Source organism: Canis lupus, chromosome 1, assembly GCF_011100685.1.
Source record: "Canis lupus familiaris isolate Mischka breed German Shepherd chromosome 1, alternate assembly UU_Cfam_GSD_1.0, whole genome shotgun sequence".
Lineage (NCBI taxonomy): Eukaryota > Metazoa > Chordata > Mammalia > Carnivora > Canidae > Canis > Canis lupus.
In genome coordinates, this window is record NC_049222.1 from 8,222,809 (window position 1) to 8,248,627 (window position 25,819).

A 25,819-nucleotide genomic window follows, 5' to 3' on the forward strand; every position below is an offset into this window, starting at 1 on the left:
GGTTTTTAACAGCTTTATTGAGGTATAATTGACATATAATAAGCTGCACATGTTTTAAAAAGTTTTTTGATACATTTTGACATGGATACACATGATGTAGATTAGTTTGCATTTTCTAGAATTTTGTATCTATGAACTCATGCTTTTTTGTCTGCTATCTTTGAGTGAGATTATTCTGAGATACAGTCATGTTGTGTGTATCAGAAATTCATTTTATTACTAGATGCTGTGTTCTTTGCTATTTGAATTTCAGTAGGGAAGATAATTTTTGAGAGTTACGGCTTTATTTTTTTGAAAGAAGTGTTTTGATAAGTAATATTTCAGATGAGTGACTAACGTGTATAGGAACCTCAGGAGTGTTAGATACTATTTCCTTAAATATGTATGTCTCCATGTATTTGGAAACCATATTCTTTTTTACATTTCAGTATATCATAAATTGTCATTTTATGTCTTCCGTTTTAAAATTATCATCCGATTTCTTTGAAGAACTGATAATCTGTCTTTTCTATTAATGTAAGCTGGTAACTTAAGTCTTTCTTTTTTTATTTATGCTTTCCTGTCAGAGAAGCAAAAGCAAAATTTATTAGTCACAAAAATATATTTTGATTCCCATCGTTGCCATTTTTTTTCTCTTTTTGTTATGTTGACCTAGGTCTACCTTTGTTTTATTTTATTTTTATTTATTTTATTTTATTTTTTATTTTATTTTATTTTATTTTATTTTATTTTATTTTATTTTATTTATTTTATTTTATATTTTATTTTTTACCTTTGTTTTATTAAACTTTGTTATAGACTGCCTGGTTCTTGTGAATAGACGTTAGAACCTAAAAAACAAAATACTGATGTGTACTTATTTTTTTTTTAAGATTTTATTTATTTACAAGAGACACAGAGAGACAGAGAGGCAGAGACACAGGCAGAGGGAGAAGCAGGCTCCAAGCAGGGAGTCCAACTCCTCGATCCTGGGTCTCCAGGATCAGGCCCTGGGCTAAAGGCGGAGCTAAACTGCTGGGCCACCCAGGCTGACCCTGATGTTTACTTAATACCAATACCTGTGTGTGGGAAAACTCAAACCTTAAAATACACACACACACACACACACAGCTCTTGAAAATAGAAACACATATTTTATGATAGGTATAATATATTATTTCAAGTCTTTGATTTTTTTATCCATAAATTAGGGATAATAGTTCTTAATCTTAGTTTTTCTTTAGTCCTTAAGGTTATCATACTATTTGGTAGTACTTCTAGAAGATTTTCACATATTGAAGGTTTTCAACAAGTGATTTTTTTCTTAGAAGTGTGAAGAATGTTTTATCGGTTGCTTCTTAAATTAACTTAAATTTTCTTGGCCAGAACATTCATCTGTAAAAGTTAGTCATTCACTTTTAACTTTTGGCTGCTGATCTTTTATGATTCAATGAATTATTTTTACTTTAAAGGTTAAATCTGTTGTAGAAGTGCCAATTGGTATGATAGAAATGTTAAATAAAACCATACTGCTTAAAATTATATTTGATTTACTTGTTTAAAAGAATGAATGCCTACTAAGGAAAAAAAATCATTCCTTTGGGTATATATTAATAGAAGCAAACAATAGAATTTCTTAATGTTCCTACTTTTATTAAGTTTAAAAAGGAAGATAGAAGCAGTATTTTTGTTGAGGCATTAAAGGAACAAAATAATAAATATGTTGCTACCAATTCAGAAAGCAGAAACCTGAGTATATGTAATCAGATCTCTAGATTTTTCCCGATGGTGTTTAAAATAGTCCTGTCTGGAACTCCATACCTTAGTTGTGTAAGCATAGTCGAAAGTATTCTCCACGCCCATTCATTGAATGTTTTTATTTCCCTTGAAGTAAATAAGAGAAAAACATTTTTACTGAATGGTTATATTTTGTTAAGATAAATTTGTTAAGCACTTACAAAAGTTAGGTTGACCTAAAGTATTCCATCCCTTCTTTGCTTCCCTTTGAAATCAAGTCTGTTTTTATCTTCATTCACATCACATGGTAAGTAGTAGGTTCAAGGAATGAGGATCTTCACCTCATGCCTGATAACCCCAAGCTTGTGGGGGAGAGGAGGGACTGTCTTTCTTCATGTTTTACTTTCTCCTCTCTGTGGCTTCTGTCATTGCACTGTAGTGAAAAACAGTCTTTTCTCCTTCTGTGTGACTCCTTGCTTCCACATTCCCATCAGACCTGCTGGCAGTGAGTAACTTAGCTTTTCAGGTATGTCGAAGAATTGCTAGTTGGAGTTCAAGCGGGGCTGAGAGCGTTGTGAACGCTTCTGGAGAGAAAGGCTTTGTACCCAGTAAGGGTAAGTGAAGCCGACTGTGAATTTATAATTGGGTGAGTGGAATCTCTAATTAGCATATGCCTGCCCTGCTGCTGCCATCAGTCCAGAGACCGTTATTTCAGCTCACCAAACATTTCTTGATTGCCCCTTATATGCTAGGCCCTGGGGGCACAAGATAAGTAAGAGGCCATTCTTTTGACTCTTGTGGAAGATAGGTACTTTTGCTGTGTAAAACAGAGGTAAGCAGAGAGGAATGATAGTTTAAAAAGATAGTTTAAGGGTAGCACTTACTCCGTTGTAGTTCCTGTTTAAGCACTGTGTGTTTTTGAAGTCACATAATCATCATGATTATCCCATAAGGCAGATTAACACATGTTATAGATGAGGAAATGGAGGCTCATTTTCTTTTTCAGGGTCACTTAAGAATCACTTAAGAAGGTTTTCAATCATGTTTTATTTGCAAGGATGCCTTGACAACATTCTCAACTTAGAATCTTGGGGGTGGGGGGAGCCTTTTTGGAAATCATGACTGAAATGAATATTAAATTATCAGTATGATTTGGCTAAGCAGTAAAGGAAGGGTTTTTATCTGGCAGAGGGGAAAGGAAGGACAGGGAGGAGTGCGTAATCCTGACTGGTGTGTGAAGGGGATGCTGGTGGGGGCATGCAAGCCATACATGGTGGAAGATGTGGGAGAGACAATGGTGGGTCGTGTAGTTTAGCCTCCATTCTGAAGGCAAGGTGGGCTTGCTCTTCCACAGGATGCATGGCGAGGTTTGCACAGGCTGTAGTGGAAGGGAGTGGAGCGTGAGGCTGGAAGCATGGAAGGTGGAGAGCCTGATCCATTTGCTGTTTTCAGATGCTTCACAGTATCTACTGCCTATCTTGTCATGTGCACATAGTAGAGAAATTGTGTTTGCCCTATAAATTCTGTTTTATTGAGAATATTTGGAATATTCCCTGTAAATTCTGTTTTATTGAGAATATTTGGAATATTTTGCAATTCTTTGCCTTCTTTTGTAAAAGCTATGAATATCCTCTAAAAGGTAGCCTCCCTCACCCTCTCCAGCAACGACTCCACAGCCTTTTGAACATTTCTAGCTCAGTGAATTAAAACTGTGAACCATTTTATATAAAAGTATTTTTATGGAGAAATGTTGCATGTCAACATAGTATAAGACTGTCACTGTGTTTCTGGTTTGTTTTCTTTAGACTGGTAGTTATTAATATAATGGTTTCTGGTTTAAATTTAATTGATTTTTAGTTTTACTTTCTTGGGATTCTACTCTCAAGAAAATAAGTATATTTCATAGTTTTCTTTTTGGTTAAGTACATGTTTAGTTTTTGTCAGTGATTCTTGGATACTTGAGAAGTTGTGTTCTTTGAAATGTTCAGAGTTTATATCTACTTATTTATGAATTATGCTAAAAATGACTAGGTTAAAACTTGTAAAACTATCTTTGTTTCAATAACAGGATTTGCCTGATATTGTATGTTATTTAGACCACACAGACTCAATTCATATTGGGTCTGTACTCTTAATTCTGCATTTTATCAAAAGAAAATTACCCCTTTATCCAGGTTTTTCTTTTTTGCCCTGAATTATTCATTTTTCCTATTTAGTATATTTTTTTGATTCATATTTCATTAGACGTTTAATTTTTAACCTTTTATGCCCAAAGATAAAGGTATCTTTCTTTATATGTGTAAATTATTAATTTTGCTACCTTTTTTGTTTCCTATTTTTTTACTGTATAGAATATTTTGTCTTTTTACATCTTCAGTGATTAGGAAATATCATAGTTTTAATTTTGTGTTTGTTTAAAAACTTGACTTTATCAAGTGATCCATGTAAAATAATAAGAGTTTACTCATTTATGCAATTTGTGTATGTGTGGTAAAACATATATTAACATAAAATTTACCATTTTAGCCCTTTTTGAGTATATAATTCAGTGGTATTAAATGCATTCATACTGTACAATCACACTGTTTATCTCCACAACTTTTCCATCATCTCAAACAGGAACTCTGCGTCCACTAAATAGTAACTCTCCTTCCCCCTTGGGCACAGCCCCTGGCAACTGCTATCCTACGTTTTTATGAATTTGGTTGGTGTAGGTACCTCATAGTGCAATGAATTGAACAATAGCAGTGTTTCTGTATGTGGCTTATTTTATGCAAAATAATGTTTTTAAGACTCATCCATGTTGTGTCATATGTCAGAATTTTGTTCCTTTTTAAGGTTGAATAATATTTCACATTATGTAGGTATAGCATACCACATTTTATCTATCTGTTCATCTGTTGACAGGCACGTTTCTACCTTTTCACTGTTGTGAATAGTGTTTCTGTGAACAGTGATGTACAAGTATGTGTTTGAGTCCCTGTTTTTTTTCAATTCTCGTAGGTATATTACCCAAAAGTGAAATTGCTGGAGCATATAGTAATTTTACGTTTAATTTTTTGAGGAACTGACATACTGTTTCCATTGTGACCTCATCATTTTACAGACTCACCAGCAATGCACAAAGGTTCCATTCCAGTTTCTCTACATCTTTGCCAGCACTTGTTATTTTCCATTATTTTTGACAATAGCCATCCTAATAGATGAAGTAATATCTCATTGTGGTGTTGATCCTTTATATATTTTTTTAAGGCCTCATACCTTTTAGTTTTGATTCTAGTATATTCATCTTTGAATAAAAACATTCTTGGCATACATTTTTATCCTTAGTCTACAGGTTATTTCCTATTTTTATTTTCATATATTCTCAGTGGAAAGGTGAGAGTAAGATCTCCAGTGCTCCTTTGTTCTTCTGTCTTACTGTCTATGTCTACTATGATGCTGTCCTTTTATCAGCTAGTTTACAGGGGCATGTCAGTGTAATGTAAGATGTATTTTGGTCTATATTGTAATGATTTGCACGTTAGCCGACTATGTTGTAGCTTTTTCTTTGTATTTTATGTATGCCTTTCAATTTAAAGGATATAACTTCTATTTAAGTAGTAAATTATCTAGAAATTAGGATGGCAGGACATTTGCCTTGAAACAACCTTATTACATGGAGGATTCACACAATTTGATATTTAACTGTTTTTTTAGTTATCTGACTTTTTCTGTTTCATTTCTTTAGAAATTTTAGGATCAGTTTGAGGGCAAGGATGTCTCTTGTACTAATAATGCATTTTCCGCCATTATACCTGCCACTGTGTTAAGCATTCAGCAAGCCCAATAAATTGCATGCAGATTTTTAAGTTAGAACAATTAAACACTAGAAACTAGGAGGAATGTATGGTTTATTAAGCTTTTGTATTTTATTTTTATTCATTATTAAAAATATTGTTTGGAAAAACTTTAGGTGAGCTGATTATTCCTTTTTGCCTTTTTAAATCATCTCAGCATGTATAGGTTATTCTTGGAGGAATACATTTTTATTTTTGTTATTTAGTCATAATATTTTAAATTATTATTTGTGAAAGTCTCCATATTGGTTCCCTAAAATTGTTTTTTTCCTGTTTCGTGCTTCAATGTCTGCAGAAAGAAAAACTGCTTATGGTGTTGAGGTCCCTGGGAGATACCATATGCTACCATAAAAGTGGAGTGAGCCAGGACCAGCCAGAGTTAGTGCTGGTGCACCACCGAATGGCCTTTGTCAGCGTTTCACTGTTTGCAGTCCGAGTCCTGCAGATGCTTCTCCCTGTTGAAAAGGTAAGGCAGGCACTATTGCTTACAGTTTATGGGATATTATAAGTAAGTGCTCTGTTGTACATTTCTTGTAATCATTTCATGGTGTACAAAGATTATATTGGAAATGTAGTAATTGAGAAAGACTAACATTTCTGAACAGTTTTACAAATCATTTGATAGAAAAAAACATTAATTCTAAAAAAATTTTTTTAGGTAATTTCTTAAAATTATCGTGTAACATGGTTTAGAAAAGTACACAGTTCAAGTACATTTTTACAAAGTGAATATACCTGTGTTTAAAAAGTAACCACCATGCCGGGACATGAAATAGAATATTACCAGCATTTCAAAGGTTGCTTCCCCATCCATTACCTTTTTCTTCTAAGCTAAACTCTTTCCTTTCTGACAAGGTTTTTTTATTTTTTTATTTTATTTTTATTTATTTATTTATTTATTTATTTATTTATTTATTTATTTATTTTTTTGAGATTCATCACTGTTGCTTGTTGTAGTTAAGTTTTTATTGCAAATTACAATTCTATTATATAACTATGTTAAAGATGATTTTAGTATGTGTAGATATTTCTTTTAAATCGTCTTATGACTGTAGATGTCTCATCTCATAAATAGAGGTTATATTGCTGAATTTGAATGTTAGTGATAAAAACATCTCATTCATGCACAAGTGTCTTGTAATATACTTATTGCAAAAAGAAAGGTGTGGCATGTTTTAATGCAGGTATAGGAGAAATTACTGCAACTAATGAACTATTTCCTATGCCTTTTGTCCTTTGTCCTTTTGTTTTCTAGAATTTTGCAGAGCATATAGCCTAACCTCCCATTTTTTTTAAAAGATTTTATTTATTTATTCATGAGAGACACACACACAGAGAAGTAGAGACATAGGCAGAGGGAGAAGCAGGCTCCATGCAGGGAGGCCAATGTGGGACTCGATCTCAGGACTCCATGATCACTCCCTGAACCGAAGGCAGACGCTCAACTGCTGAGTCACCAGGTGTCCCTAACCTCCATTTTTTCATAACATTTTTATATGTACTATATTAGCTATTAGCACCTGGGAAAACAAGAACAAAATGTTAAATTTTAGAGAGAGCGAGAGGGGGCGGGGGAGGAGCAGAAGCAGAGGGAGAGAGAACCTCAAGCAGACTCCATGCTGAATGCAGAGCCTGATGTAGGGCTCCATCCCAGGACCCTGAGATCATGACCAGAACCCCAGTCAAGAGTTGGATGCTTAACTGACTGAGCCACCCAGGCACCCCCAAAACATTAAATTTTAAACTTAGTGTTTTGCTTTAGGGAAAAGCGTATCACTTCTGTTAATTTTAATTTTTAACTTCCATTCATTAATTACTTTGAAGAAGTGACTAATCTGAAGAAATTTTCTGTTTTGAGGAAATTTTCCAATGTAAAATTAGTATTACATTGGAAGTCTTGGACATTGGAGAATTCCAGTCATATAAGACTAATTGCATTTAAAATATGGATGCCTCACTATATAATAAGATATAACTGAAAAATTAAGAGTGCTTCATTAACTTATTACAAATGATCAGTCTATTTATACGTTGTATTACTGATGGAAGACTTTTCAACTATATAGTTTTATTTATTACCTTTTGATTATAGATTTTTTTTTCATCTATGTGCTTTTGGGGAAGTAATTAAAATAGAAATCAGTAATTTGTTTTATTTTGAGTTACTTCAGTGTTAGACTAAAATAAAGCTTCCATGCCTTTTTACTTTTGGAAGTTAGTTCTTTTTTATTTAATTGTCTTCGTTTTTGAAGGCAAATCAGTATTTGTGAATACCTGGTAGCTTTCCTAAAAATATAACTTGGCACTCCATTAGAACAGTAAATAAGGCTGTGGAGGAGATAGTAATTAAGATATTGGTTAATAGATATTGGTTAATTGGTTAATTGCTTTAAGAACTTTAGAATGAGATATAAACAAATCCTCTGCCATTGCTGTTAAATTTCTTCTTTCAGTTTATATGATTACAAGATTATGCTGCCCTCTGCCTGTTGCTGGCCCACTAAAAATTGAAGTGCAGTTTGTTCTAAAACTTCCAACCTGGAAAGTGGTTTTTAATATTTGGGTTGCCACTTGCCAAATGCATAATTTGGAAGTTGGAAAATGATAACGTGAATCTCTGTAGAGACTTCCTGGATTTGAAAGTTTTGACAAAATGACCTTGCAGGCCTATTTGAAATCAATAATTATTTGTTTGAAAAGATTTTGGGAGAATGTACAGGTTTAAACGATGTATTAGCAATCTTACGAAAAATAATCTGGTTGGATAAATCAAATTGGTATAAAATAAGAGCTACAAATATCTGCCCTGTGCTTAAGCAGGATCCAGAGCATCCTAGGAACCTCTGTGACTGTTTCTTAGCTAGCTGACTGAAGGTAAGGAAGAATTTATACCACAAGGCTTTGACTTTTTCTGTGAGATATATAGTCCAATAATTTGCTAAATCCGATAGAGTCAGAGCAGCACTTCTTAAAGTGTAACGTGCAAATGGATCATTTAGAGATCTTGTTAATCAGATCTTGCATATTCTCCTCCTTTAGTGCCGGAGTAAGACTTGAAAGTCTGCGTTCTCACTAGCCCTTTAGATAATGCCCTGCCTGCTGAGTCTGGAGGGTTTAGAGAAAGCAGTGTTATGCTTCTTTTTCCCTTAAGCACACAAAATGATGTTGTTGATTCTTTTTATCAAAGAGTGATGATAGATGTGCACTGATTAGTTCTGCAGTGATTAGTTTTGACATGTGGCTAATGCTTATGGACGTAGGACAGCTACCAGTCTGTGGACTGTGGTCAGTCTGTTGGACCATGCCACGATTAAACTCAACACTGTAGCATGGTGCTTTGAGTTGCTGAGATAATGAAGTTTCAAATGTAGGTGAAGAAGAGTGAAGATGTCAGGATTCCTTAGTGGGGCTGAAAAGAAGAAAGAAAAGAAGTTAATATTTATTAAGTGAGATATGTTAGACATCTCCTTGGTGCTTAATTCTCACATCAGCTTCTCTTTTTTGACTAGAGCCAGAGAAAGGTCATTGTAAACTAGAGCACGATGCCTTTGGCGTTAGATCCATGGGGATGTAATATCTTAGCATAGTGCCCAACTCACAAAATCGCCTTTGCTGATTCCCCTTTCTCTTCCTAACCTTTGAAAGGAGTAGAACCTCAGGATGGACTGAGGCCCTCATGAGACATCATCCCATTTGTGGTCTTAAACATCATCAGTTTGCTGACACCTCCTGGATTTATATTCGAGACCACATGTGTCACCTGGACTACAAACTCAGATTTATTCACCGTCCTCTTTGACATCTTCACTTGGGTGACAATTGATGTTTCCAGCAAAATGTGACTTAATCCCAGTTCTTCTCTTTTCTTCTGTTCTTTCTACGTCTTCCCTCTCTGGGTAGATAGCACCTTCACCCTTCTTTTTTTTTTTTAAGATTTTATTTATTTATTCATGAGAGACAGAGAGAGAGAGAGAGAGAGAGAGAGAGAGAGAGAGACATAGGCAGAGGGAGAAGCAGACTCAGGAAGCCTGATGTGGAACTTGATCCTGGGACCTTAGGATCACGCCCTAGGCAAAGGCAGATGCTCACCGCTGAGCCACCCAGGCGTCCCCACCTTCACTCTTCTTATTGATTGTTGATCAGGAAGAAAGCTTAGAGTCTGATTCCTCTCTTTCATATACGCCTAGATCTAGTCCCTTTGCAGAATTTGTCATTTCTTCCTTGACATCTATCTGGAATCTGAACAGTTCTCGCCATTCCCACCATTGCTATCAGGGTTCAAGTCCCTTTCTTGCCTTGATTGTTCCTGTAACTTCCTCATTGATGACCCTCCTTCCATCCTTGCACTGTTTCATCTCTTCCCTACAGATTGCTCTTGATACTTGCTTGAAATTTTCCAGTGCTTCCTCCAAAGACAAGTCACCAAGCCTTACCTGATGTGGTCACTGCTGCCCCTGACCCATCCCTCAGCATTAGGTGTACTGGCCTCCTTGCTGCTAAATAAATCCTATCTCTGGGACTTTGTACTTGCAGTTCCGTCTTCTACGGACGCTTTTCCCCCAGATATCCATATGGCTCCTCACTCCTCCATGTCTTTACTTAGCTGTCGCCTTATCAGAGAAGCCTTCCCCTGCTACTCTAGAGCAGTAGCACTTTCCTTGTTCTACTCTGCATTTTAGTTTTGTTCCTCTCCATCTTTCCCATCCGTTGGTGTGTTTTTTGCTTGTTTCTGTTTGTTTTTTTTTCTTAGCACTGCTGGTGACACCTGATGTCTTATGAAATATATTAATTTACTTTGCCTTCTCTGCTGGAATGTTCACCTCATGAGGGCAGAGGCTCAATTTTCTTCCTGCTATGTCCCCAGGATCTGGTCTGTAGTAAGGGAACACTATAGGGGCCCAATAAGTATTTACTGAGTGAGCAAATAATAGTTGATCAGGTAATTCAATTTGCCTCTCTTTTTTCTACTAAGAGACCTCTTCACAGGATCATGAAATTTTTCTTGACTTCCTAATAGCTATTAATAGCTGTTTTTTTCCTCACGTTTAGTAACCTAAAACCTATAGTTTTTTTTTTTTTTTAACATTTTATTTATTTATTTGAGAGAGAGAAAAAGTGCATGCGTAAGTAGAGGGAGGAAGGCAGGGGGAGAATTAAGCTCCCCTTTGAGGAGGATCCTGACATAGGGCTGGGTCCTAGGACCCCGAGATCATGACCTGAGCTGAAGGCAGATGCTTAACAACTGAGCCACCCAGGTTCCCTGATACCTATACTTTCTGATATTTATTTGGTAACTTTGTATCATTCCGAAAGATTGTTTAGCTGATTTAGTCCTTAATCTTAGATTTTCAGGCAGTTACTAGTTATCCTTAAGATAGGTTATCCATGAAATAAATGGTGACCAAACCTCATTTAATAAAGACATCATTTCAGCCAAAGTAGTGAGCTCTGTCAAGTGATTTTCTTTGAACATTGAATTTTTAATCTTTTTCATTTCCTTCACTGATTCATAGAATCCTATCACCAAATTAGAATCATTTCTTTCAATTTTAAATCTGTTGATTTCAGGCTAAAAAATGTGTAATATTTCATTTGGGCCTGTGGTTTTATACTAATTAAGGGTCAGTCTTCTCTGGGTGTTCTAGAACTATTTAAATATTGTTGAATTCCCCTTTAGCACTCTAAAATACAAGCTAAAATAATTTATGTTCAAATCAATCTATAGTTCTATTTAATGTAGTGTTACTTAATTCAGTATGTCATTAATAAGCCCTGGGTTAGGTGTTTGGCTTTGGTAGGAAAGTGCTCTTCTTGTCTTTAGGAGTTTATTGCATTATCCTGGAGATTTATGTGCACAGTACAAAATACTTAGATCAAAAAGCCTCCTGCCTTCAGTTCAGTAGCAGTTATAAACAAGGTAGAAGGCTCAGAGGGAGGGTAGTTCTGGTTTTTGGTTTGGGAAGAAGGAAGTATCCTGTGTCCCAGGCTTTGGGAAAGAGTTGAAATTTGGACTGGACTTAACTCTGGGCAGAAGAAAATTGTATTGAACAAGACACAGGAGTGAGTGGTGTGTTAGGGCATAGAGTTTTCTTTGGAGAAGCATAGAGTTTGTGATAGAGAATGATAAAAATAAAGTTGAGCTAGCTACATTAAGATCATAGTCTACTATGTTTTTCTTAAAAAATTTTTAACTTTTTTTTTTTTTTTTTTTGAATTCATTAAAGGCAAGCCACCTTTTACCGGAGCCTATGTCAGCAGCATTATTTCTAGTTTCTTTGGACATGCCTGTTTCTTTGGAATATCCAAATATTCATGAAGCTGTTGTGGCATATTTGGAACAGTTGAATTCTGAAAACTACAGTATTTATAAACAAACTGCAGAGGCTGTTTATTCAATTGAATGTACCTGTAACTTCCTGTCTGATGTTGGGAAGGAGGTAAACAGTTTCATTAATATCTTTTAACAATTCCTTTGCTAAAATATTTAGAAAATGTAACCTACATTTTCAAATTAGTGGACATACAATAACTAAATTGTTGGAGATGGGATACATTATTACCGAGTGGTCATTTATCAGATTAAAGTGAGGATGTAATTTGTGTAAAGGTACACGTGACTTTAGATGGATGAATGGTGTATATTCGTGAGACCAGTGGTTTTTAAAAAGGCAGTAATTATTATCAATGTCTTAATATTTAATAGTGAGTTCCTTTTTGAAGTGACTTACTGTATATGAACACAGTGACAGTTGACAAACACAACTATAAGGGCCATTTTAGTGCTTATCTATAGTCACATTTTTCCTTTAATATTTTATAGACACTTATTACATACTCACAGGAAGAGCCTGATTTTTTATTAGATAAAACTATGAACTAGATTGTTTGTAAAGTAGGATGACTTTAGGTGCAGTGTTATAGCAATAATTATGTATTGTTATTTATCCTTTTAGAGATATTGTTGGGATGTTTAGTATGTTATCAAAGAAGGGAGGTTAGTAAGTCTTAAAGTAGACAGTGACTATAGTAGTTGTTTACTGTTTGAAAGTACCAAAGCAGGTCCTGAAAATCTTAAGAAATTATGAACTAAATTCTTACTCCTTTTCTTCTTTACAGTGGAAGCTTTCTCAGCCTCTAATTTTCGTTTATTTACCCATTATTTTTTTTCTTTTTCTTTAGCCATATCTCAGTGCCACTGGCTTCTTGTTTCCTCTGTGATAGAAGTTCAAACTGTCTTTAAGTTGAATTATTTCTGTGGTATTCTGCATGGTCAGTTAATCATGCATATATTAGTCATCCTATATGTTTGTAGAAGCAGTCAGCATGTAGAAGAGGGGAGTGGATCATAAAATATGAGTCCTGCCTTTAGTCTGCAGTTAGTGGGGAGATAGGGCTACAAACAAATAGCTGACGAATGAGGCCATTCGATTGTAATCTTAAGCCTACTTAGAGGTGAAAAATAAAGTGTCTTACAGCATTGAGCTAAGAACTTTTCCCACATTTTCCCTCCTAGGCTGACATTTTTATTTTGCTTGTTGGAAAAGTGAATTTAAGGAAATATGAATAGTCTCAAGGTCTCTGAATGATCTAATTTGTTTTCTTTTTTTTTTTTTTTAAGATTTTATTTATTTATTCACGAGAGACACAGGCAGAGACATAGGCAGAGGGAGAAGCAGGCTTCCCATGGGGAGCCTGATGCAGAACATGATCCCCGGATCACAACCTGAGCTGAATTGAAGGCAGCCGCTTAACTGCTGAGCCAGCGGGCATCCTTTTTTTTTTTTTTAAATTTAAATTTTACTTAGCTAACATACAGGGCAATGTTGGTTTCAGGAGTAGAATTCAGTGATTCATCCCTTACATACAACACCCAGTGCTCATCACCAGTGCCCTCCATAATGCCCTTCACCCATCTATTCCATTCCCCGCCCACCTGCATCAACCCTGTTTGCTGTCTCTCATTAGAGTATCTTATGGTTTATTTTCTCTCTCCATCCGCTTCAAATGTTCATCTGTTTTCTTTCTTAGCAAATGATCTAATTTCTTGAAGTTGCTTATTTAGCTGTTGAGAATTTTATTGTACATGAACTTGATGTTTACTGTTTCATTCTGCTGTTTTTTTAGGGCGAGAAGAATCTCTTGGAATTAGTAGAGCTGGCAGACCAAGCCTTGAGAAGCTTTTCTTATCATCAGCATTTCCCCCTAATAAAGGAAATGATCTGCATGTGTTCAAAGATGTAATACTCTCTTTCTTGATATGATTATATTATTATAGGATGTATTGTGTATGTGTGCAATTAAATGAAGGAGCAATGAAAATAGAACTAGTTTTAAATCTCGTTTCTGTTTTTTTTTAATTAAAATTATTTTTACATATGTCTAACCTCTAAACTATACATATATAGCTACATTAAGGCAGTCAGCTATTTTATTCAAGGGTAAACTAAAAATGTCATGCCTGTAATCAAGATTAATTATCCCTGGATTTTATACATTTGTTTGGCATCCATCCAAACTAAGTAGTCAAGCATATTTGTTTATTTATTTACCTTTAAGGTTTTATTTATTTATTTTAAAAAAAATATTTTTATTTATTCATGAGACACACACACACACAGAGGGGCAGAGACACAGGCAGAGGGAGAAGCAGGTTTCATGCAGGGAGCCTGATGTGGGACTCAATCCCGGGTCTCCAGGATCACTCCCTGGGCTGAAGGTAGCCTAAACCTCTGAGCCACCCAGGCTGCCCTACCTTTAAGGTTTTAGTTAATAACTTAAATTGAGGATTTTTTTTTAATGTTTCATTGCTTCCTACCTTTTTCCCATATAGATTTTTAGAATGCATCATGCATCAGTTAATTTATTTTGAAGACATTGGGGACACCTGGGTTGCTCAGTTTGTTAAGCATCTGCCTTCGGTTAAGCATCTGCCTTCGGTTTAGGACATAATCCTGGGGTACTGGGACTGAACCCCATGTCGGACTCCCTGCTCACCAGGGAAGTCTAATTCCCTCCCTCCCTCCCCCTGCTTATGCTCACTTTCTCTCAAATAAATAAATAAATAAAATCTTTTTTTTAAAGGAAAGGAAATGTGTTCTTTTTTTTTTTTTTTTTTTTAAAGATTTTATTTATTCATGAGAGAGAGAGAGAAAAAGAGAGGCAGAGACACAGTCAAAGGGAGAAGCAGTCTCCATGCAGGGAGCCTGACGTGGGACTCGATCCCAGGTCTCCAGGATCACACCTGGGGCTGAAGGTGGGGCTAAACCGCTGAGCTACTGGGGCTGCTCATAAATAAAATCTTTAAAAAAATTTTAAAAATATTTTGAAGATATTGGAGCAGATTACCATTTAGAATTTAGTATCTTCATTGCTTTTGGAGAGAGTAGATGCCATGATGACAAATACTGATTAAATATGGGTTTTTATTGTTTATTTATTTATACCTCACATAGTTAATATCTCTGTGTGTGGGGGTGGAGTGGGGTGAGAACGTTTAAGATCTGTTCTCTTAACAAGTATCAAGAATATAATACAGTATTAACTGTAGTCATCCTAGAGTACATTAGATCTCCAGAATTTTTACATTCGGAATAACTGAAACCTGTGCGCTTTGACCAACATCTCCGCATTCCCTGTGTTCCTCACCACCTGGCTACCACCATTCTACTCTCTGCTTCTATGAGTTTGACTTTTTTAGATTTATATTTAGATAATAAATGAGATTATGCAGTATATTTGTCTTTCTGTACCTGGCTTATCTTACTTGGCTTAATGTCCTCCTTGCTTCATCTATGTTGTTACAAATGATAGGATTTTCTTCTTTTTAAGGCTGAATAGTACTCTATTGTATATTCCAAATGTATATACTACATTTTCTTTATTTGTTCATCCATTGATGGACACTTGGTTGTTTCCGTATTGTGTTAACCCTTAAACAATAGAGATTTGAATTGTGAGGATCCATTTATATTGTTTTTTTTTTTCAGTAAATATATATACAGTATTGTAAATGTATTTTCTTATCATTTTTAAAACTTTTTCCCCTCTAGCTTTATTGTACGAATACAATGTATGTGTAATGCATATAATATACAAATTATATGTTAATCGTCTATGTATGTTAGTGGGAGGGCTTCTGGTCAACAGTAGGCTATTAGTAGTTAACTTTTTGGGGCACCAAAAGTTATACATGGATTTTTAACTGTGTGGAGGTCACTGCCCCTAACCCTGTGTTGTTCAAAGGTCAGCTGTATTCACTAGTGTGAATAATACTGGGATGAACACGGGAGGGTACTTTATAACCAGAAGTGGGATTGCTGGATCATATGGTAGTTTTTATTTTGAGGAAACACCATTCTGTTTTCCATAATGGCTGTATCTGTTTGCATTCCAAATAGGGATTTTTAAAGACTTGTTTTGTACTTTTTAGGAGCATATTTTTTCCATTGAGACAAGTGCTTGGGGTAAATATTAATAGTGGATTAGTAAGTAAGATCCCAGTTGGAGGAATTAGAGTAGGAAGAAACCCCTTCCACTATGCTCCTAAGTTTCTTTAGTAACTCACTTAACTTAGATGCCTTGGATGTTTTACCTTCTTACCAGCTGCAAATCTGCGCAGGCCAGTCCATTACTTCAAGGAGAAAGTCAGAAGGTGTTTCTGCGCATGTTATCTCACCCATTACTGCAAGTGAAAATTGAAACTTATAACTGCTGTCTGGAAATTACTAAGGTGGGTTTTTGTTTTCTTTTTGTTGTTTGTTTGGGGGAGAGCTAATAGTGGATGCTCTTATTTAATTAAAGTAAATTAAATTAGTTAATTTATTTAAATAGCATTTTATTTTATTTTTCAAGTAGGTTTCATACCCAGCATGGGGCTTGAACTCCTGACCCTGAGAACAAGGATTCATGCTCTACCAACTGAACCAGCTCTACCAACTGGATTCTCTTATCAAAACTCTAAAATTAGTTGATATTTTACATGAGCTATAAGAATTATTACCATAAAAGTAAATGATAATTATTAGTGAACTTTAAGAAATTTTTGCTGTTAATTCCCTTAAGTAGCAAGTCTAGCTATTAAATTGCCTTACTAGAAGTTTTATTAAGAATTATATTTGTGTTGTGTTATTTAATGATAGAAGCACTATAAGAAAATGTTAGTTTCTGCCATGTATTCAAAAGTCATTTCTGGGGCGCCTGGGTGGCTCAGTTGGTTAAGCGTCTGCCTTCTGCTCAGGTCATGATCTCAGGGTCTTGGGATCGAGCCCCACTTTGGGCTCCCTGATCAACAGGGAGTCAGTCTACTTCCCCCTCTTCCCTCCCCTCCCTGCTCGTGCTTTCTCTCTCCCTCTCTAATAAAATCTTAAAAAAACAGAAGTCATTTCTATGCTCAGGAAAAGTTTTAGATTATTAGCCTTAAATTTTATAGTGTCAGATCTGTTTTCTTAGTAATATTTTTCTTTTGAAGAAAATATGTTTCTCTCTTTTTAAGTTATAAAATATTTCAGTGTAGAATAGTATATAAGATATTAACTTTAAATGTTAAAAAGAACATTGTACATAGGACAGTACTAAAAATATGTTTCTGTGTACTCTTGTATTTAACTTTCTTGTAAATGCTAACCAGATATAACAAATGTTTACATTTTTCCAGTTTTACTTCTGACCCTCTTTTTATCCCCAGAAATAAAAATATTAGTTGTAACTGAAGCTTCTTCCTTTTTCCCACTTCCTCCATCCACCAGGACAACCACTTTTATAAAGTTGATGTTTGTCCTTTCCATCTATGTGCTTTAAATATTTTTATTATATATGTATGTCTTTTTTTATGTATGTCTTTATATATAATATATACATTGTTTTTTCTGCTTAAAAAAGTATATAATTTCATACCATATGTATGTTTTTTCTGCCTTAGGCCTTTCATTTAATAGTTGGACTCCTACTGGTTCATTCATTAATGCTCTTTAGTTTGAAATACTTTATATTGATAGAAATTTAGGTTCAGTCTCCTTTTTGCTGAAATAAGTTCGTCAGTATTTTCATTGACAGTCTGTAACTAATAGTACATGTATCTGAAAGTGCCTTCATTTTACTTTCCTCCTGAATGATAGTTGAGCAGGATGTGGATGTAGAACTTGAGGTCTGCTGCGATTTCCCTTTAGTACTCTGCCAAAGGTGGTTTGTTGTTTTTAGGCTTCTATCATTGTTGGAAAATTCTGCTAGCAGTTAGATTATAATTTCCTTGAATTTTTTTCTCCAGTTGCTTTTAAGACAGGAAAGTCCTTGTCACTGTGTTCTGCAGTTTCACTACAGGGTCTTTGTGTACATTTTTTATTTATCTTGTTTAGTACTCTTCAGCCGAAAGAATCCTGTCTACCTTCATTTTTGGATAATTCTTATTCACTACTGTTTCTCTTATCCTTGCTGTTCCCTCTGAGTAGAGATCTGTTAGGCCTTATTTTATCCTTTGTGTCTTTTAAGTGCTCTTTCACATTTTCTGTATCTTTATTTGTTTGGATGGAATTCCTCAGTGCAGCCATTCAGTACACTAGTTCTTTCCTCATCTATTTCTGATTTGCTTTTAAAAATGTGGTAAAATACAAGTAACACAAAATTTTCAATTTAGTCATTTTTAAGTAAGTGTACAGTTAAGAGTCATTAAGTACGTTGACACTATTGTGCAACCATTATCATTATCTTTCTCAAACCTCAGTAAGCAAAATGTAAACACCCTAGGATAGGTTTATTAAATGTTATTTTTTAATACCTATCATTATGAATAACTTCAAGAGATTATGATTGTCTCAGAATTTTGGTTATTTAATTTATCAAAACTCCACTTGTTGGCAGAAAGAAACATAACACATATGTCATGTAAACTCAGAGGTAAGAGAAATGTTTTTCATCCTCTACCAGGTAAAAGAAAAGTTTCAGTGAAGTGGAAAGTTAAATTGGAATTGAATTGTAAACAGAAGAAAGAGGAATCCTTTGGAAAAATCAGCATCAATAATTTTTAAAAACTGTTTTACAGGAATGTTTAGGTGTCTATAACGTCACTAAACCTGTGTCTTCACTTTGTAACGGAATTCATTTTCTACTTCACCCGAAAGTTCTGTATGAAATCTCTGCATTTGGCATTCAAGAGCCCAAAAATGAGGTATGGCATGCTAAGAGTAAATGCAAAAGACAAGTGTAATTATTAGATACTCAGTTAAATCAAGATACTATTCTAATATAACTAGATCGTATGATGAGAAGCTAAAAAGAAACTTGCTTTGGATTTATGGTTTCAGTTGACATGTTATTTACATAAAAAGGAATGTTAAGGAAAATGTGAGAATCAAGATAAGAGCACATACTTGTTCTCCAAGAATTCAGAGGAAGTTGTTATGTTTTTCATGTAGGACATGAATTCTACAGTATTATAGAAATCAGGTTACTTCATCAAGGAAATTTTTATTTAATGAAAAATTACAGCTTAAAGGTTAGAAAAAAGAAATGATTAGGGAGGAAGACTAGCTGAGAACAGAATGTAAGATGAAGCTATGGAATACGAGCATTTGAAGAAAGAGTTGTTGGTTAGAGCACTTTTCCAGATTTTAGACAATGTTACAGATACATAGGTGACTTTAACAGGAGCCTCACTTTGTTGGATTGTGTGATCCATGTTGTTGAACAGGTGAATGCTGCTGCCAAGGCCATTTTGCTGTATCTGCTGCAGGGACGATTGATGATGACAGCAGTGACCTGGAACAAGTTTATTGAGTCTCTCTGTCCTGTCATTCCTGTGCTGCAGGTATGCTGGGCGAGTCCCCATTTCCCATACCATTTATCTTGGGTGAGTGTGATTGATTGAAACACATGCAGACAGCAGAGCTGTCATGTGAGAGAAATGAGGAGAAGCCGAGAAGTTTCTGTGGATAAGGGGGCAGGGAGTGGGTGGCTGTCTTGTTTCTGGCAGAAGGTTAAACCAGGAGAGCTAATTTGTCTGCACTTTATGGATTTGGGTGGGAGGTTAAGAAGTGGGGTGCAGGCATTTGGCACTGACTATGAAAAATAGAACTCAGCCTTATATAAAGGCATTTAGGAAAAGCTAACAGTGCTTTTTAAGCAGGTGTTATGTAACTAAGCTGCCTTTTGAATTCCATCCATGGATGTATGTGATCAGAGTGCTACTTTGATTAACAAGTTCTGGGAAACAGGCTTTTCCAGCCGTGATTCTTGGTGATAAGGAGGAGTGAGGGGAGTTCAGGGCACTGCCCTGCTTCCCTCTCTGTCATGTGGCCACAGTTCTGAAGATCTGTGAGCACCTCATTTAGGGGAGGTGCCACTACCAGAATTTTGGAAAATGGAAAAAATTAGCAAGGCATCAAGAGAGTTGGCATATTTTTCTGAAGTCCAATATTATTTTTTTAATACAACTTTATGTATGTAGGATTCTTACCTCACATAGGATATTTTGACAAGTGACTATTCACCTGAATTGAAAGAAATTTAGGAATTCTTATTTTCAAGTTAAAAAGTTCAGCAATATGTATAAACAAAGTAATTTCTCTTTTTCTGGAATCTTTTAGGGCTATGCTGACACAGAAGATCCTTTGGGTAACTCCATTCTCCTTCTGACGAAAGGGAATCCTGAGGCGGGCGAAGGGGCTCTCCCCTGTACCACCCGACTGAAGTCCATGCTGCGGCTCCTGTTTGTCAGGAAGCCATTGTAAGTACAGCAGGATCTGTTCTTCTCCATGTTCAAGATTAATGGGAGCATTCCAAGGAGGTATAGTAATTCTGTCATTCTTAAGTAGGGTAGAACTAAAGAAGGTAAGAGAAAACGACTCTTTATTGTTAGGCAGAGAGGAGACCAGTGTGTGAAGCTGAACAGACATGAGGATGAATCTGAGGGTGCTTTCCTGAAACCTTCATTGGCGGCCAGCCTTCATGCCTTCGGTGGTGTTCGCTGGTGCTGTGGGCAGGTTATAGAGCCATGGGTATGAATTGAGTGGGTCTTCCCTCTTTAGAAATTGTTAGCCTCCTTTTCTAAACATTTATTCTGAAAATTAAATGTTCATAAAAGTGTAATGGACCAGCTGACCATATACCGGAGTAAGTAGGAATTTTAATCTATTTAGTTTGTTCTCTTATTTGGAAAATTAGAAAAGTGTTCTTTTCTTGACCACTAGTGTATCATTTAAACTAAAAGAAAAGAAGAAAAATATATTGCTTTTTTTTTTACCTCTCTATCATTGCGACATGGATCTTCTCTGCTCTCTTTAGGTAACAGTTGTTAGATTTTCCTTCCCTGGGAAGAGGAAAGCTTAGAGTCACGATGAGTAAGCAGTGTTGAAGAACAAGAATCGGTTGCAAAGGCTAGGAGGAACAGATGTCCTTTTGACAATGAATAGCTTTGCTTTACTCAAACCTTACATCAGGATGATACAGTGGCTTATTTATAAATACATGATCAGACTGAAAAATAAGGAAGTAGGTGGAAATAATCTAAAACATTAAGAGAATGGAGAGGAAGAAGACCCAAGAGAAGAGACTATAGCTGTAGTGTAGAGAGTAAAGTTTGATAGAGAGTAAAGTGATGCAGGAAGCAGGGGTAGGTGGAGTTAAAATGTCTGCATCTCAGGAGTGGCCTCCATACGGTGGGGCTGTGTCTATTAATGTGCTAGCGTAGTACTCTTCACCCCCAGATTTGGTGATGTTATATAATAGAAGTGCATTTCCTGTTCACAGTCTCCAGGTAAACAAAGACAAAAAATATGCTCACAACATTTTTTTGAAGGAAATAAATGGTGGGAATAACGGGACTCTGTTGCCTCATGCTAAAGCTAAAGAAGTGCTGAATTTATATAGGAGATGCATAAATGTATGCTTTACATACTCTACTCTGGCCATCTTTCTGGGGGCTACAGCCCCAGAGTTTAGTATAGCCTTGGCTTAGAATGAAAGGAGCAAAGGAAAAGCTTTATGTAGGTGTCTAGCTATTCTAACTAGAATAGGTAGAAGGAGTAAGTTTGTCTGACTTCTCACTCCATCTTGGAGTAAATATCAGTACTCTGAAGAATGATATCTATTACTAAAATCACTGTAAATTTCTGTTAGACTTGGCAAGTACTTACTGGATGTCATCTGTGTGCCTCAGAGCCACAGTAGGCTGTGGGAACATAACAGCACTCAGCGTGGGCATGGCACTGCCCATATAGAATTAGGCATGGAATTGGGAGGAGAAATTTTACCAGTTATCCTTTATTATTAATTATAGTAGAGCAAGATCAGTGTTGTGCTACTGGGACTTCAGGGTGACAGGACCACACAGAGCAAGTGACCCAGTCTTGGCTGTGGTAGGGAGGACTTCCTGAGTACACAGCTTTTAACTGTCATCTTGTAAGTAATACTTAAACCTGGAACTTGTATTATCACTTAAAATATTCCTAGTTTTTTTATAGTTTAAGAACCTGTCAGAGTAGTGATACATACCTAGTTGTCTCACTGTCTCCCAACTCTAAGGCCCTTTGTCCACTTGGTGGTTTTTTGTTTTTCCATTTCATTGTCTAATGGCATGCAATATTTAATCTTTCCTTGTAATCTCCTACTTCTCACTCAACTGACCTTAATCCTAATCCATTCCAGATAAAATAGAATTTTGATGGGAATCACAAGTATTTGCATTTTCTTATTTGAGAAGACTCTGTTTGACCCTTAATATAAGAACGTTCTTATACGTTGTGACATTACATTTTAGTTATTAATGTGATTACACTCCTGGAGGTTTGACCTAATGTTAGTTTGTGCCCTGTTTGTGAGTCCATGATAATTTTTGATTTTGAATTAGATCACTAGACTTTGAGTCAAGAGTTATGGATGTAATTTGCAGATTGTGTTAATTTATTGCCATTGACTGTGATACTGACCACAGACTATGAAGTTCATAGTCTCAGTGAGTCAGTCTCTTCATTTATAACTATTGATTATTCCTTATTTCTGATATTTATTTATAAATATAAAATTGAAAGAATAATTGTAGTTATACACTATTTTAATAGAAAAATAAAGTACCTTTGTTGTCAGTATAAGCATGGCAATTATCATGTTGATTTATGATAATGCTTTGTGATTATAGGCTTTTAAAATGTCTATATTTTAAATATAGTGTTGATATATTGTGTTAATATACAATAATGCTTTGTGATTATAGGCTTTTAAAATGTGTCTATATTTGTATATTAAAAAATGTTGACTGAAACACTTTGTTTCTTTAGGGTCCGTTCACTAGCATTAAAGCTTTTAGCATGTCATCTCACAAGGGAAGAAGGGGCTGACACAAAGCGTCCTTTAATAGATGCCAGAATTCTCTCCAGAGTTACTAATTTATTTATTGTGAAAAAACCTATTGAACTCACGTTGGATGACAGAAGAGAACTGATTATTAGGGTGAGTATAACTTTTGGGTTTATCATTTCATGGTAACTTGATGCATTTGTATATCACCTATTTTATGTTACATTCTTCAGTTTGTATATGCATCTGAGAGGAAGAGAAGTTCTAGCTTCTAGTGTGATTATTCATGGCTAATTTGAAATTGTGTTCTGGCTTTGTCTAGCTTCTGGATACATTTATTTATTTAATAAGTATTTCTTGGGTGCCTACTGTATGCCAGGCATTATATCCCTTTCATTTAATGTATACACTGGAAATGCAAATTAATTGAAAAGCATCTTCACAACATAAGGTTAATGTAGTGGAAAGAAATTCTGTGGTGACTCTTAAAAACAAGTATTTGTTACTGGCATAAAAACAATTGGAAATTCACTTGTTCTTATGTTGGAAATAGCCTATGAGGAAAAAGGAGAAAGTTTCTAAGACAGAAGTTATCAGCCTCTGTATTATGAAAGGCAAAAAATAATATAGGTGGCAAAGGTGGTTTCTCTTAAATGTTATGGTGGTTCTGGGATTTTGTTGTTAATCTCTTTTCTATATCTTTGTCTCCTTATATATACCTCCAGAGCTTAGCATCCATTTGCTTATCTTTAGTCAGGGACGGTACCCAAATCATCTTGGGCCAATGCAGGATTAGATAAAGCTATTTATTATCTTTATTGATTTATTCCTATGCTTTATAGCTTCTACTGAGACTTCAAGTCTACAGTCTGTCAGTTTTCACTGAAGTTTAGACCAGACGGCCCCAGGTGATACCACGGATTTTTTAAATGGGGAAGCACATTCAGTGTTCTTCTAACCTAAGTGTTCAGGGCCATGTGATAGCCCTAGCAGCAGGATTGGAGAACCTTCCCCTGACTACACTCAGGTCCTGCTGGGGACTCCCTGAGTGCTGACCACTGCTAGTTGTTCCTGTGCCCATGTGTGATGTGGAGGAAGATGGGGAATATGGGGTCCTAGCACTGTCTTTGGGAGTCCGTGTTAGGGCCAGAAGATAGCAGTAGGCGGGGTAAAGGAGTGTCTGCCCTTTTCTATTTCCCCTTCACTATTAGGTTTGCCATCTCAGACCCTGCCATGGAATGAAGTGACAGGGAGTGGGAGTGGCTGTGTTGGAGTGCTGGGCAGCAAGTCCTAGATAGCCATGGGCTTGAAGGCCTCTAGAAGGGAAGAGAGTCAGAGGTCAGGGAATTCTGACTCGTGTCTTCTGGAGGCCATGGACAAATCTGGAGTCACACTTCTGGTGTCTCTATTCTCAAGTTACTACCTGCAGAGACGTTATACGGCTTAGATGTTTTCCGTTAAGTTCTTAAGGTGCTAATGGGTTATGAATGACTTCCTGGCAGAAATGTACCTTAAAAAGAAAGGCTCTTTGTTTTAGATTCTAAGTTTTCCCTGATATAGCACATTATTGCTGTAAATTTGCATGTATATATATCACTTAAGTAAGTGGGCTTTGGAGCTTTTGTATGGTATGAATCATAAAATTTTATTGGACAATTGGAAGTAGATGAAAACAATTTCTTTTTTTTTTTTCTTTCCGGTTTTCAGTTGGAGACTGTTGAAAAGGTTTATAAAATCTTTACCTCAGATGATATTGATCTTGTTTTGAGAAAGTCAGCCGCAGAACAGTTAGCTGTGATTATGCAAGGTAATGTCTCTTAAGGAAAATGATTGCTGTACTGCTGATAATTGAATTTTAGATAGCTATGTGCAGTGGTATTGAGGGTTGCAAATTGCAGTTTTAGGGGCCAGATACAGGCTATCCCTGGTTTGTTTTGTTTTTTGTGGCCCTTAAGAATGGTTTTAACATTTTTATTTTTTTAAGACTTTTTATTTATTTATTTGAGAGAGGAAGAGTACAAGTGGGGTGGCGGGGCAGAGAGAGAGGGAGAAGCAGACTCCCCACTGAGCATACAGACAGATGCAGGGCTCTATTCCCAGATCCTGGGATCATGACCTGAGCCAAAGGCAGATGCTTAGCCAATTAACTGAGCCACCCAGGTGCCCTGGTTTTAACATTTTTAAATAATTATTTAAAAAAAGAAACATAAAGAATATGTGTCAAAGGCAATTTTTACCAGCCAAATCTGCTGTATTTTCTATCTAGTTCTTTTCAGAAAAAGTTTGCTGACCCCTCTTGGCCAAGATTACCATTATTTAACCTGTAGAATATCATTTGATAGAATTATCTAGAATATTGATAGAATTCTAACAGTGAATTGGATGTTCTTTCTTAATTTACATAATACATGATGTTTTGTTTGTTGTCTTGGGTAGATAAATCAATCAAACACTACTTTGTGGGTAGATAAAATAAAAATAGTGCATTCTAACCATGTATTTTTTTTAAAGGTTTATTTAAAAAGCAACAACAAGTAAAATAGATTGTTAACTTTATTTGTAGTGTTGTTATTCCATAGGCTTCCATTCCTTGGATTAGTTTTTTTATTTTTCCCCATGTGTGCTGTATGTAACTTATCTTTAATGTTTGAGAGAAATGATAATTTTGCACTTACATGAAAAGATTCTAACTTGGAACATGGGATGTACTTAATGTTCCTTTCTGACATTAGTGGAATCTGAAATGAGAAGAGTAATGTGAAAAAGCATATCCAACATATTTGTGGCTTTAATAATGATACAAACTCAGAAAATAAGGCTCTAGAAAATGTGGATAGCTTTGTCTAAGAAGATCATAAAACGCTTTTAGGGAGTATTCTTCTAGTATTGTTAACATTACAAAAATAAAGCTTGTAATTTTGGTGTACACTTGTTGGCAGGTAGTGGAAACTTTTTTTTTATTTTTTTCAAACTGGCAACCA

The 25,819-nt window shown here is 35.6% G+C and overlaps 1 protein-coding gene across 1 annotated transcript in view; it reads left to right on the plus strand.

Moving 5' to 3' along the window:
• The window catches only part of RTTN (rotatin), a 142,896-nt gene that overhangs the window by 20,540 nt on the left and 96,537 nt on the right, over positions 1 to 25,819 (plus strand). Inside the window, 9 exon segments of the mRNA XM_038525811.1 lie at positions 5,851 to 6,021; positions 11,780 to 11,992; positions 13,680 to 13,792; positions 16,158 to 16,284; positions 18,589 to 18,714; positions 19,237 to 19,353; positions 20,132 to 20,271; positions 22,820 to 22,991; positions 24,546 to 24,645. Coding sequence (XP_038381739.1) covers positions 5,851 to 6,021; positions 11,780 to 11,992; positions 13,680 to 13,792; positions 16,158 to 16,284; positions 18,589 to 18,714; positions 19,237 to 19,353; positions 20,132 to 20,271; positions 22,820 to 22,991; positions 24,546 to 24,645 — 1,279 coding nt within the window.